A 15,649-nucleotide genomic window follows, 5' to 3' on the forward strand; every position below is an offset into this window, starting at 1 on the left:
GAGAGAGACACAGAATCCAAAGCAGGCTCTAGGCTCTGTGCTCACAGCACAGCTCTGTGAGCACAGAGCCCGATGTGGGGCTCAAACCCACGAACGGTGAGATCATGACCTGAGCCAAAGTCAGTCGTTTAACCGATTGAGCCTCCCAGGCACCCCATTATTATAAACAGTGATGCTATGATCATTTGTGTACAAACTTTTGTGTGGACACGTTTCATTTCTTTTTATATTTATACTGAGGAGTGGAATTGCTGGGTCATATGATTACTATTTAATTTTTTGAGGACTGCCACTATTTTCCAGAGTGGCTGCACCATTTTACATTCTCCCCAGGAAGAATGCTAGGGTTCTCCACAAATTCTCCACAGCCTCGCCCACACTTGTTACTGTCTTTTTGATTATAGCCACCCTGATGGGTGTTAAGTGGTAGCTCATTATGGTTTTGATTGGCATTTCCTCTCAAATGGCTAATGACATTGAGTGTCGTTTCACATGCTTATTGGGCATCTGTATCTTATTTGGAGAAATGCCTATTCAGATCCTTTGTTCTTTATCAATGTGTCTTTTTATTATTAAACTATTAACAGTTCTTTTTTTTTTTTTTTTTTTTTTAGCGTTTTATTTATTTTTGAGACAGAGAGAGACAGAGCATGAACGGGGGAGGGGCAGAGAGAGAGGGAGACACAGAATCTGAAGCAGGCTCCAGGCTCTGAGCCATCACCCCAGAGCCCGACACGGGGCTCGAACTCACGGACCGCGAGATCGTGACCTGAGCTGAAGTCGGACACCCAACCGACTGAGCCACCCAGGCGCCCCAACAGTTCTTTATATATACTAGATTGAAGTCTCTTTCAAGTGATTTATAAAAATTTTTTCCTCATTCTTGGGTTGTCTGTTTACTTTCTTGATAGTGTCTTTTGTATTTATTGATTTTTGAACTTACACTTGGGCCTTGTTTCAAAAAGTTTAGTGGTTAAGTGGTTTATGAGGATATATAAAATACAGAATGATGAAATAAACTGTAAGTAGGAAAAGAAAGGAAAAACATGGGAAAAGATAGGTAAAAAAGCAGGCTAGGCCTGATGACAGTTTTGAAAATGCAAACCATAGGATTCTGGAAACTTACATGAGTGGATCATAAATTTAGCTTTAAGCTTTCTAATGGTCGACATCAAATAGAAAATTTGATCAGTTAAACAAGTGACAGTGCTACGGGAAAAAACAATTGCTTCAAGGAAGCATAACTATTACTGAAATTATTACCAAGACTGTAATGAAATTTCTCCAAAGATTTCCTAAAGAAGACAATGTGAGGGCAATTAACAATGTCTTCAACAACATCCTTTCAAGAGAAAGGTCAAAATCAGTTTCACTGGGCTGTTCCTTACCATTTCTCCTTAGTACAGGGGGCGGGTATCATAAAATAAAGAGCTATTCATTAAAAGCTACACTACAAAATGCCAATATCATTTAGTCTATATATACAGACAGCTTTTTACTGCTCTGGATTAACCCACTGTTACAGCATCTAGAGAAACAAAGACGCTGCACATTCTCTGGGCAACTGTACTTAGTATTTCAGCTCAACTTCTAAAAGCATCAGGAGACAGTTTGAAATGACAAGGATGACACATATTGCCAATTAAAAGTGAACCGCATGTTTTAACTGTTATATGAGCCAAGAGTAAAATGACATTCTCTTGGAAAAATTGAGGATCCTAACAAGATTATATATTTGAATAGGAGACAATACCACTTCTGCTTAGAGGGGAGTCAAAAAATACTCTTGGTTAGGGCCAAGATTTTCCTTTGAAAACTTCTGAACGCAGTCAACACACCAATATAATACATAATCAAGGCCCATATTTCTGTGACATAGTAGAGCCAAATGTTAGCATGAAAGAAATAGGGGTAACTGAACATGTCTTAGTTTACACAAACCCAACCCCCCCAAAAGCACCCAAAGAACAACCAGATTTTAGCAATGCAACTTCCTATATTCTTTAAGATAAACTATTTAAGAACTATACGTCAAAGTAACTGAGTTAAAGGTCTTCCTGTATGGATTAATTATAAATGAGTGAAAAGTGGGGACATCATCTACCAAAAACAATTTTGGTTTTAGAAAATATCTGAGGCACAGTCTTTTCTTTTGGCACTTAGATCAGTAGTCAGCAAACTATGGCCTGCCAGACACCTGCTTTTATAAGTAAGATTTTATTGGAACACAGCCATACTACACAGCCATGAACACAGCCATGAATTTGTTTATTCATCGCCTATGGGTGCTCTCATTCCACAGCAGCAGAGCTGAGGAGTTGTGATGGAGACCACATAAGCTGTGGAGCCTAAAATATTATCTGGTCCATTATAGAACAACTTACCGGCCTCTAGTTAGATAGCAGTGAAAGTTCCAGCTTGTGATAATAAAATTTAGTAATTTTTAAGTTAAAGAACACTGGTCTATTCTTGATAGTCACAGGATCTGTATCTTGCTCATCCAAAAAAGGTTTGAAGAACTAGTTTAATAGAAGAGGCAGAACATACTCTTGTTTTATCATATGATAAGCTTTTAATTTACCTATCAAGAGACATTAATTATCAACTCTGATTCTCAAAGGAATCTGAGAATACAGTCTAAGTCTCAAGTGTCAGGAGTCTGAAACAAGTTATACAGCTTAGCTCAGCACCGATTCCTGACTACAGAGTCAAATGCCACCTTATTCTTGAAAGATTTTTCCATGCAGTGATAAAAACTACACAGGTCAACACAGAATAGCTGATCTACTCTACACACAATGGCCTAAAAAACCCCAAGCTTCCTGTTTAACAAGAAATACTTTGGACTATAACAAACAACATGTCTGTTATTTGGAGAGGAATAGGAGTTGCTTTTTAAAAACGCTTTAGGGGCGCCTGGGTGGCGCAGTCGGTTAAGCGTCCGACTTCAGCCAGGTCACGATCTCGCGGTCCGTGAGTTCGAGCCCCGCGTCGGGCTCTGGGCTGATGGCTCGGAGCCTGGAGCCTGTTTCCGATTCTGTGTCTCCCTCTCTCTCTGCCCCTCCCCCGTTCATGCTCTGTCTCTCTCTGTCCCAAAAATAAATAAAAAACGTTGAAAAAAAAAAAATTAAAAACGCTTTAAAGAAGACTTTAAATTCAATCAGACTTGACCAGGCCTGTGAAATCAACAAAGGTAGTGAGAGCTGGAGTTCAGACTTCAGAGAAGCCCATACAGAACTAACTGAGGAATTCTGATCTTTTCAGGTAGAGATTTTTTTTTCATTAGCACAGCAATGTGAAAGGCCATTACCAGGATTCAAAGAGCAGCCTCAGAACAATAAAAGTTCTAGGAGTGTAGCCTGGGACCTAGGCTCTCTCTCACAGCCTCATTCTCAATGAGCTCAGAGCTAATGGTCAGATTTCTTTTTCCCTATTTCTCACGGTCTGTGTCAAACCAGCTACCAGGTGGCTGGGACCCATATTTGCTAGGATTCTTATAGTTACTGAGACTAAACTAACTGCATGGTAGAATTTTTTCAGCTATGGGATTCAGGTAAGTCTTCTACCATAAAGAAATCTTACAGGTCTCTTCATGAGAAGAGCTAATTAGTACTCACTCACCTGCTATTCAATACTTTTAAGATTTCAAAGATGATGAGCTCAAACATGGTGCACGAAAATGCGAAAGTCACAGAGAAGATCACCTGTACCACATATTGACGTACCTATTAAAAGTCAAATACAGAATACAAGTCATGTCCTTGTGCGAAATATTGAATTGATAATCTTCTGGTCACAAGTCTGACAAAGAAGAAATTCTTAAATCACTGGAAACAGGGCAATAGCAACTTTCTTGGAGCTAAAGAAACAGATGGAAGTAGGTAGTATTTCTAAATCATGACGCACTTTTATCATCATCTTGTGGATGGAGAATTTAAAGCACAAGATGAAGTGACAGGGTCAGAAGTAGCACTTGGAATTCATGATGCACACTGATCAAAAAAATGGACAGATGTACACATATATGTAGGTTCATACTAAAAGGGTTTCTTCAACACTCTGCAGGCCTTGGACCAGTTTTGGAACCTCCCCTGGGAGGCCTTCTTGAGCAGAGCAGAATCTCTAGAATCCTGGGCTCTTTCAGACAACAACCCCAAACTCCCTGGGGGAGGTTTAACGGTGAACATCCTAGAAATGATCTAAAATTAGTCCACAGCCATTGAGCTTACTACTAAATGAGGATTAATTAGGAAATGTCCAGTCTAAGCTGGTGCTTCTATGAATTCAAGACTTAAGAACCAGATCAGCCTTAGCATTTTGGTATTAACTTAGGATGTAAGATTGGTCATTAACACTGAAGGTCAGATACCCAAACTAATGGGAACATTTATGAGACGTAAGTTAAATTCTCTTCCAAAAAGTATCTGCTATTGTTCTGTATACTGATATTACTAAGACATGACAGTTCTTGCTCCTAGGCTACATATGACTCGCTTTAAAAAAAAAAAAATCAACTAAACTTAAATCATATTCTCCAATTTAAGAATTATATAGTACTGGGGCGCCTGGGTGGCGCAGTCGGTTAAGCGTCCGACTTCAGCCAGGTCACGATCTCACGGTCCGTGAGTTCGAGCCCCGCGTCAGGCTCTGGGCTGATGGCTCAGAGCCTGGAGCCTGTTTCCGATTCTGTGTCTCCCTCTCTCTCTGTCCCTCCCCCGTTCATGCTCTGTCTCTCTCTGTCGCAAAAATAAATAAACGTTGAAAAAAAAAAAAAAAAAAAAAAAGAATTATATAGTACTCATTTGGCCAAAACTCCCTATCTTGGAAGTGAACATGACCTTTCTTGAACAGAGGCATTTTACTCGCCCATTTTAAAACAATCTAAATACATAGAGTAGTATAACCAAAATGATATCTTCTTACTTCATAGTCCTTAAACAGTTGGCGCATGAAGAAAAGCCATCCAAATCCAAAGAAAAGTATCTGGAGGAGAAAGAAAATCGAATTGTCAATATACGTCATGTTTTGAGAAATGCCTAATACAGACTATTTTATGATAAAAGGTCTGCTAAACAGACAATTAACTTATCTCAGAGATTAAAGACAAGATCCACTTATGTCAAGTCCATAACATTGAGAGAGGATGTTAAAATCCTCTTCAATTTTTGAAGTTATCCATGTTTTAGAACATTGTTTAAGTTAGGCAAAAATAAAATATTTTTTCCTGTAATCTTATGATTATCATTTTAGCCAGAGATGCTGGCAAACAAAAACAGAAACCAGTGATACTTGCTTCTTATATTAGATCCCTGTTTGCAAGTATCTCGAAAAACCAAAACTTTATGGGAAAGGAGTTAAAATAAAAAAAAAAAAAGGTAGAAAAACTGGTTTTTTAATGTCTTTTCTCTCGTGGAGCTTTCTTAGCCTCTCCGCAATCCTGCCTAATCCACATAAAGTGGTTTTCATCTCAGTATAAAGCCAAGAGATTGAAGGATCCCACTTCAATGGTTTCAGTTTTGGTTCAAGCTGGCATCAGAGATCGTAGCCACAAGACAGCCCTGTTCAGTGCTCCAAAAGCTGGTCTGTTTTTCACTGGTGAACAGAACCTTTGCTACATACACACACTGATACAACTCCCTTTTTTTTTTAAACAGTTTATTTTTCTTAAAGTGATCTTTACATCCTACATGGGGCTTGAACTCACGACCCAGATACCAAGAGTCAGATGCTCTACTGGCTTAGCCAACAGGTGCCCCATAACTCCTCTTATATGGGTTAAGAACTTTAAGAATAAAATTCTTTTATGCCTTCCCACCAACTTCAGAAGGAAGTGTGAACTCTTGAGCATGGTTTAGAAGACTCCTCCAGCCTCTTGTTGTGTCCCTCCTACCCACCAAACTCACATTTTCAGCCACATGAAACTGCTTATGGTTCTTTAGACACAATATTCTTCTTTCATATCAAGATTTCTATGGACATTGTCCTCTGACCGGAACTTCTCTCTAGTCCTTACAGGTCTTAATTCTTAGAACCTCTGGAAAGCTGGCTCTGACCTCTTAACGGTAAGTTGCTCTTTTTATATAATCCTATTCTACCCTGTATTTCCAAAGGACTTGCCACACAGTTTTGTAATGTCTAATTTAATCACACTTTCTTAGACATTAGACTGTAAGCTCCGTGACGACAAGGATGTTTGAATGTCAATCTGTATTTTCAGCACCCTGTACAATGCCTGGCACATGGCAGACTCTCCATTAAAGTCTGCTGAACGGATAGATGGTCCATAGCGAAAGGTGGTTTGTTCTTGAACACTAAGCCTCAATTTTTTGGTGACAACTTCAATGTGCTGTGCTAAGTGCTGGGGATACAAAGATGAGTAAGACAGTCACCACCCTCAAGGAGCTTGAAGTATAAGTGGTGAAGACACTAAGTAAGTAATTACAATGTCACATGGGACGTGCGAGGAAAGAAATATACACATATGTAAAAGAATATGGAAGAGGGAGATCATGTAAGGAGTTAGGGTGGATTTTCTGGAGAATATCTTAGTTGAAGAAGGTTTTAATTCAGGGTTAAAACCTGTATCATGTACAAATTTGGGGATTATATGTATTTTTCTAGGCAGAGGTTCTAAGGTATTTATCACATAGTCCAAGGTTTCTACCACCCCTAAACTATTAAACGACTACTCTCTTAAAGGATGAAAAAAAGCAATACGCAGGTAAAAGACAGGGGATGGAGGTAGGAAGACTGGGCTTTCCTTCCACGTAGGAAAGAATAGGAGGACAGGCACAGAAGTGAGAAAATAGCATGGTATATACATGGGAGTATCCTGGGAATATACATGGGTATATACAACACATGATTGGGTGCTGCCGGAAGATAAAATTCAGAGAAGGAAGCAGTTAAAAATGAGACTTAGGAGGAGCAGGAGACCAATGAGTCAGAGTCCTAAAGGCTACCCGAAGGAGCTTGTAGTCTATAGGTGATGAGTCCTATTTTAATAGGGCAAAGACATGGCCCGGTTTGTTTTATATGGAGCACTTTGGTGGCCACGTGGATTTGAAGGAAACAACACTGTAGAAAGAGAAAGTTTATAGAAGGTTGCTGCAGCAGTCCAGATGATAGATGATAAAGGCCTGAATGAAGACACTGGTTGCTGGAGAGGAGGCAATCGATTTGAGTACTTAGAAGGTTAAATCTGCAGGGAGGAATAAAGCTTGACTTGTCTGGAATACACAATGAAGATTGAGGCCACCCAACTTACATAAAGAATATTGGATAAATAAAAGGTCTGGGAACTAGGCTGGGATATTAGGAGAGGAGTTCACTTGCTAAGTGCCTGAGGGCCATCCAGGTCAACACAGAAGAGATTATAAAGGCAGAGCTCAGATACACCTGAGTTAAAACCATCTAAGTATGTGAGATCACCCAGGAATAGTATGTACAGTGAGAAGAGCAACATGGCAAGAAGAAACGGTGGAGGGTAGGAATGGGGAGAAGAGAGCAGGAGGGAGACAGAGAAAGAGTGGACAGAGACTAGACACCAGGAGAGTGGAGTATCCTGAAACCAAGGGAACAGAGTTTGAAGGAGTGTTAAATGAAGCAGAGGGACAATAAAACCAGGACTGAATATTGTTCAAAGGATTTGGTTAACTTGAAGGTCAATGCTGACCTTAAGGAAAACAGTTTGAATAGTGAAATGGGGGCAGGAACCAGACTGCAGGTGGGCTGGGGGTGAAAAGGGTAAGTCAAGGGAGACAATGAACACAAATTAACCTAGCGAGAGCCAAGAATGAGAAATACCAACAGCATTTTTCACAAAACCAGAATAATACTAAAATTTGTTTGGAATCACAAAAGACCTTGAACAGCCAAAACAATCTTGAGAAAGAAGAACAAAGCTAGAGGTATCACAATTCCACATTTCAAGGTAGACTACAAAGCTGTAGTAATCAACATGGTATGGTACCAGTACGAAAACAGACATATAGATCAATAGAACAGAATACAGAGCCCTGAAATAAACCCTAGCTTATATGGTCAATTAATCTACGACATAGGAGGCAAGAATATACAGTGGGGAAAAGCCAGACTCTTCAATAAACGGTGCTGGGAAAACTGGACAGCCATATGCAAAAGAATGAAACTGGACCACTTTCATATACCCTACACAAAAAAAACTCAAAATGGATTAAAGACCTAAATTTGAGACTGAGATTATTAAACTCCTAGAAGAAAACACAGGCAGTAATCTTTGACATTGGCCTTAGCAACATTTATCTAGATAGGTCTCCTCAGGCAAAGGAAACAAAAATCAAAATAAACTATTGGGACCACATCAAAAAAAGATTTTGGACAGCAAAGGAAACCACGAACAAAACAAAAAGACAACCTACTGAATGGGAGCAGATATTTGCAAATGATAAATCTGATAAGGGGTTGATATCCAAAATATGTAAGTAATTTATACAAGTCAACATCCGAAAGGCAAATAATCCAATTAAAAATGGGCAGAAGACCTGAATGGACATTTTCCCAAAGAAAACATACAGACCTGTGCCAACAGACACATGAAAAAATGCTCAACCTCACTAATCATCAAGGAAATGCAATTTTTTTAAGGGAAATGCAAATTAAAACCACAACAAGATATCACCTTATACTTGTAAGAATGGCTACTGTTAAAAAGACAAGAAATAACAAGTGATGGCAAGGATGTGGAGGAAAAGGAACCCTTCTTGTGCACTATTGCTGGGAAAGTAAATTGTGTAAAATGGTATGGAGGTTCCTTAAAAAATTAAAAACAGAAATTCCATAGGATCCATTAATTCTACTATTGGGTATTTACCCAAAGAAAACAAAAACACTAATTCAAAGATATATGCACTCCCATGTTTATTGCAGCATTATTTACAAACCCCAGGATCCACAGATAGATGAATGGATAAAGAAGATGTGGTGCGTGCGCGCGCGCGCGCACACACACACACACACACACACACACACACACACACACTGTGGAATGTTATGCAGCCATAAAAAGGACGAGGTCTGGCCATTTGCGACAACACATATAGACCTAGAGGGTATGAGGCTAAGTGAAATTAAGTCAGAGAAAGTCAAATACCATATGATTTCACTTATATGTGGAATCCGAAAAAACAAGACAAACAAAAAGCAGAAACAGACCCATAAATTCATAGAACAAACTAAAGCCTGCCAGATAGGAGGGAGTGGGGGGATGCACTGGATGGGTGACGGGGAATGGGAAATACAGGCTTCCGGTTATGGACGACTGTCACAGGGATGAAGATACGGCCGAGGGAATATAGCCAATGGTATTGTGATAGCAATGCATGGTGACAGATGGTAGCACAGCAGAACTCCCAGACTGGTGCAATCACCATGCTCTCTTTTGTACACCTGAAACCAAAGTAACATTATGTATCAACTATACTTCAATTAAAAAAACAACACAAAAAAATTCTGACTGCTCAAAAAGGGCTGGAAAAGAGAAAACATTAGATAGTAGCCTAAGGACAAATGTGGGGAAAGAGAAAGTTTATAGGTCAAGGGGAAGAGAGGAGTAGAGTAAGGGGATAAACACGCGAGAAGGAACTGATGGGACACTAGAGGAGGAGTTGTTGCATCTGGTATTTCCATCTTGGCCACAAGCAGTTTTGCTGCAAACATTCTGCTGTGTAACTAATATGCCATAAGGCAGTTTTGCTGTAAAAGATAACAGCAAGTTATCAGTTTGGCTCATTTCTCCATCGATGCAATACCTCCATTTTTATATTATATATAAATATATATAATTCATATATATAGCCCTCAGAATGGTCTATACAGTGACACAGTTTTGTACCCACACTGACTGTAGAACCTTGATCCATCCATCGGCGGATATGTGGCCGTGCACCAAGAACAAATAACAGTGAGGAAGGCATTCAGGGTTCAATGAAAAGATCAGTTATAAATATACATCCCGGTATTTGGAAACTGACACTTCTCTTAATGAAAGAAGAAATTTTAGAGGAAAAACAAAAATATGTAATACCAAATGAGGAGACGAATCAACAAGCAAAAAAAAAAAAAAAAAAAAAAACCCAAAAAACACGTATAATGCTATGAATGAAATACTGAAGATAGTGCTTAGGGTACAATCCACAAAATGAAATCATTTATTTGCCTAGTATTGCCAAGTGTGCTATGTTACACATTTTGGATGTATTCAAATATTTTATATCTCACAATAAGGTCTATTTAATTTTGTTACCCATTTTTCATGTTTTATGATGTCCTTTTATTTTTTTATTTTTTTTTATGATGTCCTTTTAAATGAATGTCCCGTTTTATTTTTGTAAGTTTATCTTTTACAGCAAAATTGCCTTACGGTCAATCAATTATGTGGTGAAAATACTTGTGGCAAAGATGCATATAGGGAAACTGAATTGAAGGTATTAATGATTTATTATGATTAGCGGCAACTATCCTTTATTGACCATGTACTATATTCCAGGAACTCTAAATTCTTAGCATTGTAATCTCATGAAATCATAAAAACCTACGGTATGTGTCATTATCCTCATTTCAGAGAAAGCTGAGGTTTACAGAAGTTAATTCATTTAGTAATTGTCAAAATCAGGATTGAACCTGAAGTCTGTGACTGATTCCAAACCTTGTGCTTTTAACCACAATAAAGCTGCTCTAAGATCAAAGGCACAGGTAGAGAGGATGTCCTTAAAAAGGAGCAGCGGGCACCTTTTTTTTCTGACCAGGGAGGAAAGCAGCTGGAAATGGTTGTAGACATACATTAACTGCTTAGATTAAGACCTACGGTGTAGAAGGAGATCAGATCTTTTTTCCTCACTTTTATTGATACAGTGGGAGGCAAGGTTATCTGCCAAGAGTTTAAGAGATGAGGCTGGAAAAGGGGCTTTGAGGACTGATAAAGATTCAGAAATGATGAGGGGAATGGAACAAACACCTGGTTAAAGTCAAGAAAAATAACTATTTCAGACTTCATGTTATCATTTATTTAAGTAGGCTCCACACCCAACATGGGACTCGAACTCACGACCCTGAGATCAAGAGTTGCATGCTCTATCGACTGAGCTAGTCAGGCTCCCCGAAACTTCATTTTAAATAAATCTTTCAGGTCATACAAAACAGGAAAAAATGAGGAAGAGGTATTTCTAAGGTAACTAATATTTACTAGGCCTCTATGCATCAGCAGCTGATTTAGATGCTGGGGAATACAGCATAGAACAAGAAAGAGAAAATCCAGAACCTCAAGAAGTTTATATCTAACAAACACACAAATAATAGTGATAGAGGCTAAGAAGAAAATAAACAGGAAAATGAGACAGAAGGTGGCTGGAATGGGTGCTATTGTGACGGGGTAGGGAGTCAGGAAAAGTCTTTCTAAAGTGACATTTTTACTGATACCAAAATAATGAAGTAGCCACATAAAAAATGGACAGACAACAGTCTACACAAATGATTCTTTGGTCTTAGTTCCTCGTTTATAAAGAGCATTAAATATTTAATATTGCATATGAATGCATGTGTGAAAGTATATGATGTAAAATATCAGAAAGCCACTTTCTTGCTTCAATTTATCAATTATATCCGTGTTAAAAATCTTAAAGGCTACAATGCAATGCCAATTTCTTCACTCACGTTTTTTAAAAATTGAGTAAAAAAAAAATTGAGTAAAGAAAAAAAAATGCTACTGAAATATTGTCATTTTTCTTGAGTTGGTAGTAGAGCTAAAAATAAACCTGAATTGTCACAAAGGGACAATTAGAAAAGCCTAAGAAAAGTTAGAAAAGAGAATTATAGGTCCAGATTTTTGTGCATCAATGTATTTGAATATTATGCAACCAATAAACCAATTATGAAAACCATATAAAGAATAGTGAATTTTAAAATAAAAAGTTATAGTGGGGCGCCTGGGTGGCTCAGTCGGTTGAGCATCCAACTTCAGCTCAGGTCATGATCTCATGGTCCGTGAGTTCGAGCCCCGTGTAGGGCTCTGTGCTGTCAGTTCAGAGCCTGGAGCCTGCTTCAGATTCTGTGTCTCCCTCTCTCTCTGCCCCTCCCCCACTCGCGTTCTGTCTCTATCAAAAAAATGAATAAACGTTAAAAAAATTTTTTTAAATAAAAAGTTATCTTATTAGGGCATTCCTCATTTCATAATTTCCGAAATGTTGTAATTAAAGTTTTTCAAGAGACAAGGACGATGCTCTATTCCAAAGACAGAACCATTAGGATGAAGCAATAGGAAAACTGGATCAAAGATTCAGTTTCCCTTAAACCCTCAAAAGGAACTGTTTCTGTCGTTTGCCACTTGAAAAAAAAAAAAAAGAAAATATACTCTAAACGCTGGGAGATGACGGGGGGGGGGGGGATCGATAATTAAGATAATCTGAGCTTCTACAAGATAATCTGAGCTTCTACAAATATTAACAGCTGGCCGGCAAATAATTGTGTTTAGTGCTTGCACTTAGAGGGAGAGGGAATTCAGCTTTGAACAAGACAGGACCTCAAAAATTAAATTAATAAACAAAACATAAATATCAGTGCTACCAAGAAAACAGAGTGGCTTAGCGAATGAAAGCTGGTAAAAGCAAGAGACCCCCTAGACACAGCTTCTATAGAGCAGGAGTTAGTGTTTTATTTGTGTTTGTACCCTCGGAGCTTTATACAATGGTCAAGTCTGCTGACTGTACGAATGAAGGTGCCCGATCGGTAAGAAAGGAGCGTCGGGAAAAGATCCGAAGAGCGTGTGCAGCAGAAAGAGGATTAAACAATGAGGTGTTGGTGCACAAACGAAACCTTCCACAGTACTTTTAAGATCTCTTAGCTGACCGCGGCAAATTCCTCCAAACCCGGATTCAGGATTTGACAACTAACCAGCAAGGTCCCCACGTGTCCTTAGAAGCCGGCTCCGATTGGCTTGCTGCGCACTCCGCGCCCGGAACCACACTCTTCCCCGAGCCATGGGTCAGCAGCGCGGTCCAGAAGCTTCGGGGCGCTTTGGGGACCGCTCCTTTCTCGCGGCACCGGCTCGGAGCACCGAAGCCGCCTAACTCCCTCCAAAAGTGGACGAGGAAGCGGGGAGATGGAGGCTGGGTGGGGGCACGGACGGCCGCAGGACGCCTCCCCACTACGAGGGCGAGGGAACCGGACGCAGCAAATCCTACACCCTCCCCGAGCTCTGAGAACCGATGAGGCGGGCCCAGGCCGCGGAAGAGGAGAGCGAGACCCCGGGCCAAGTCGGCATCACCGAAGCCCCGAGAAGATTCGCAAAAGAGGCTCGAGGGTCCCGGGGCGGGAGGCAGTAGCTCACCTGGGAGGTAATCATGATACTGGAGTCGATCAGGAAACTCATGGCGAAGTGTAGGGAGGCCTAGTGCCCCCGATTCCCCCTCCCCGTGTCCGCAGCGAGCTTGGGCCACTGGCCCTCTCACACAGGCGGCCTTCGCCCCGGGTCCACCCGCGGGACCGCAGCTTGCCAGCCCGACGCCATCAAGCTGCGCCCCAGTCAGCCAATCCGTGGCTCTATCCAGAGCTTCCTGCCCCGGGCCGAGGGTGGGCGGGGCGAACGCGAGGCGCTTGGAAGCCAAGGGGGCGGGGCCAGGGAGGGGCCGTTCTGGGGGCGGGGCTTAATAGAGAGGGCCTGTTTAAAAGGAGCGAAATAGAATTAGGAAGTCTGAAAATCCAAAAGCTGATGTATTGCAAGGTAGCATTTAATTTGTGAGGCTGAAGATGGGGGCGGGGGAGGGGGGGCCTGAGCTAACATCTTTTTTTAAGTGGTAATTCCATTTTCTAATGGTCATGGCTAATAAGATGAAGTTAATGATTATAATGAGTTAGGTGATAATTCAGGCATCGTGTTTTAGATGTTACAACTTATACTTGGCTATACAAACAACTGCATCATTACAAGTGAGAAAGAGTGGAAAGGCAGATGATATTTTTAGCATATATAACTAGCCAAGTAATTTCTGATGTAATAACAAAAAAAAAGCACACCGTGTATAACAAGAGAGTGATAATCTCATTGTACTTGGTACCCATCAGCCCACACATTGAGTACTGCGCTCTTTGTACCACTCTTTAAGTGGAACAGAAATGAATCGGAGCATGCTCAGAGGTGAGCCTGATGGAAGGAACTGAAGTAAGGAGACTCAGGAACATGATAGCTGTCTTCTTGTGAAAAGAATGGGTAGAATTGATATGGCCCCTGGAGATAGATGTAAGACAAAGGACTGGAAGTTAAATGAAGCTTGATTTAATTCAAAACAAGGAATAATTCTTTAAGGGTCTGAAGATGAGTTATTTCGGGAAATGGCTTGAAGTTGCTCAACTATAGACTGAATCACTGCTTCATCCATCCAATACTCATTTCATGAAGGCCTCACTGCCGTGAGGCTTATCCTATCCCACTAGGGCTCTAGCTAGTTCTCGTAGTTCTTGTAGTGTCCTAGCACTAGAAGCGGGCTCCAGCTGATGGCAATGGCCCGGTGTGGGAAGAGCTACAGTCAATACCCTGAAGCAGTCTTGAGTACACCTGGCATTGAGGACTTGAGCGTTTAGAGTACTGTAATCTGAGTAGACGAGACTCACACATTTATTACACACAGGGGAAGGTGTCTCTCTTTCTTGGAGTTGAACTCTGCCTTTCTAAGCAGCCCAAACTACCTGTCAAATGTCCAATCCCTTATCCAGAAGGCTAGGGAACAGTGGGAGTAGCCCTACTATGGGAGAGTCAAACCAGATACCTTTGTGTCCTTGGCTACAGCTCTCAGGGATGCAGGTAGATACCAGCACAGAGGCTACTGTGTAGGCATTTACCTTACACGTGATAAATTGGAATCTCACCTAACCGAGATTCAAGGCAGTGTAATAGTGCAGAATTCTGGGAGAGTATATTAAGGCAAACAGTTTACCTTGGTGGCTTACTGGGATGTATGGTGGGGATCAGGGTCTCAGTGAACTTGGCATAGCAGAGAAAGGTATGCAGTCCCACTGGCCCCAGCCCTGTGCAAAGCTTTGAATGGCACCATTCAGGATATTCTCCCTTGTAATACCGGTTTCCAGGTCAAGGACGGGCCTGGGTGACCCAGAGAACTACTACCCCTTGCTTTTGATTGCAGAATGTCTCCAGAAACCTTCATACTAGATTAATATCCACTTGACTCACCTCTCAAAGCATTGGGAGGGATGGGTGAAACTGAGAGGCATGAGTTTTTGCTTTCTTGTCCTCACCTTAGCTTCTCTTTCCCATTAGAGCTATTACCAATCCCCATGACCAACAGTGACCTCTGAGAGGGAGGGAGAGCTCTCCTCTCAACCCCTCAAGACCAAATGCACAAACCCTTCCCTTCTATGTATCTCAGTGGAGTCTAAGGTACAGGATTTAACAATAAAACTATGCTAGTCATATGTCACAAGATGATGACAATAATTACATCACATAGAATAACATTTATCATGGTGATAATAACCAATACTTACCAAGTGTTTACTATGTGCCAGATACTATTCTTAGATCTGATAATAACTCATTCACTCCCTGACTTACTCCTGACTTGCCTCTATATGGCAGACACCATTGTTCTGTTTCTTTGGAAGC

At 40.7% G+C, this 15,649-nt stretch overlaps 1 protein-coding gene across 1 annotated transcript in view; it reads right to left on the reverse strand.

Annotated features, from left to right (window-relative positions):
- Positions 1 to 13,590, reverse strand: part of GPHRA (golgi pH regulator A) — a 60,437-nt gene extending 46,847 nt beyond the window's left edge. Inside the window, exons 1-3 of the mRNA XM_060622217.3 lie at positions 13,361 to 13,590; positions 4,924 to 4,983; positions 3,622 to 3,725 (exon numbers count right to left, since the gene is read on the reverse strand). Coding sequence (XP_060478200.1) covers positions 3,622 to 3,725; positions 4,924 to 4,983; positions 13,361 to 13,402 — 206 coding nt within the window. The 5' untranslated portion in view covers positions 13,403 to 13,590. The remainder of the gene's footprint in view (positions 1 to 3,621; positions 3,726 to 4,923; positions 4,984 to 13,360) is intronic.
- Between the last annotated feature and the right edge of the window lie 2,059 nt (positions 13,591 to 15,649).

The sequence above is a fragment of the Panthera onca genome, chromosome C1 (assembly GCF_046562875.1).
Source record: "Panthera onca isolate mPanOnc1 chromosome C1, mPanOnc1 haplotype 2, whole genome shotgun sequence".
Classification (NCBI taxonomy): Eukaryota; Metazoa; Chordata; class Mammalia; order Carnivora; family Felidae; genus Panthera; species Panthera onca.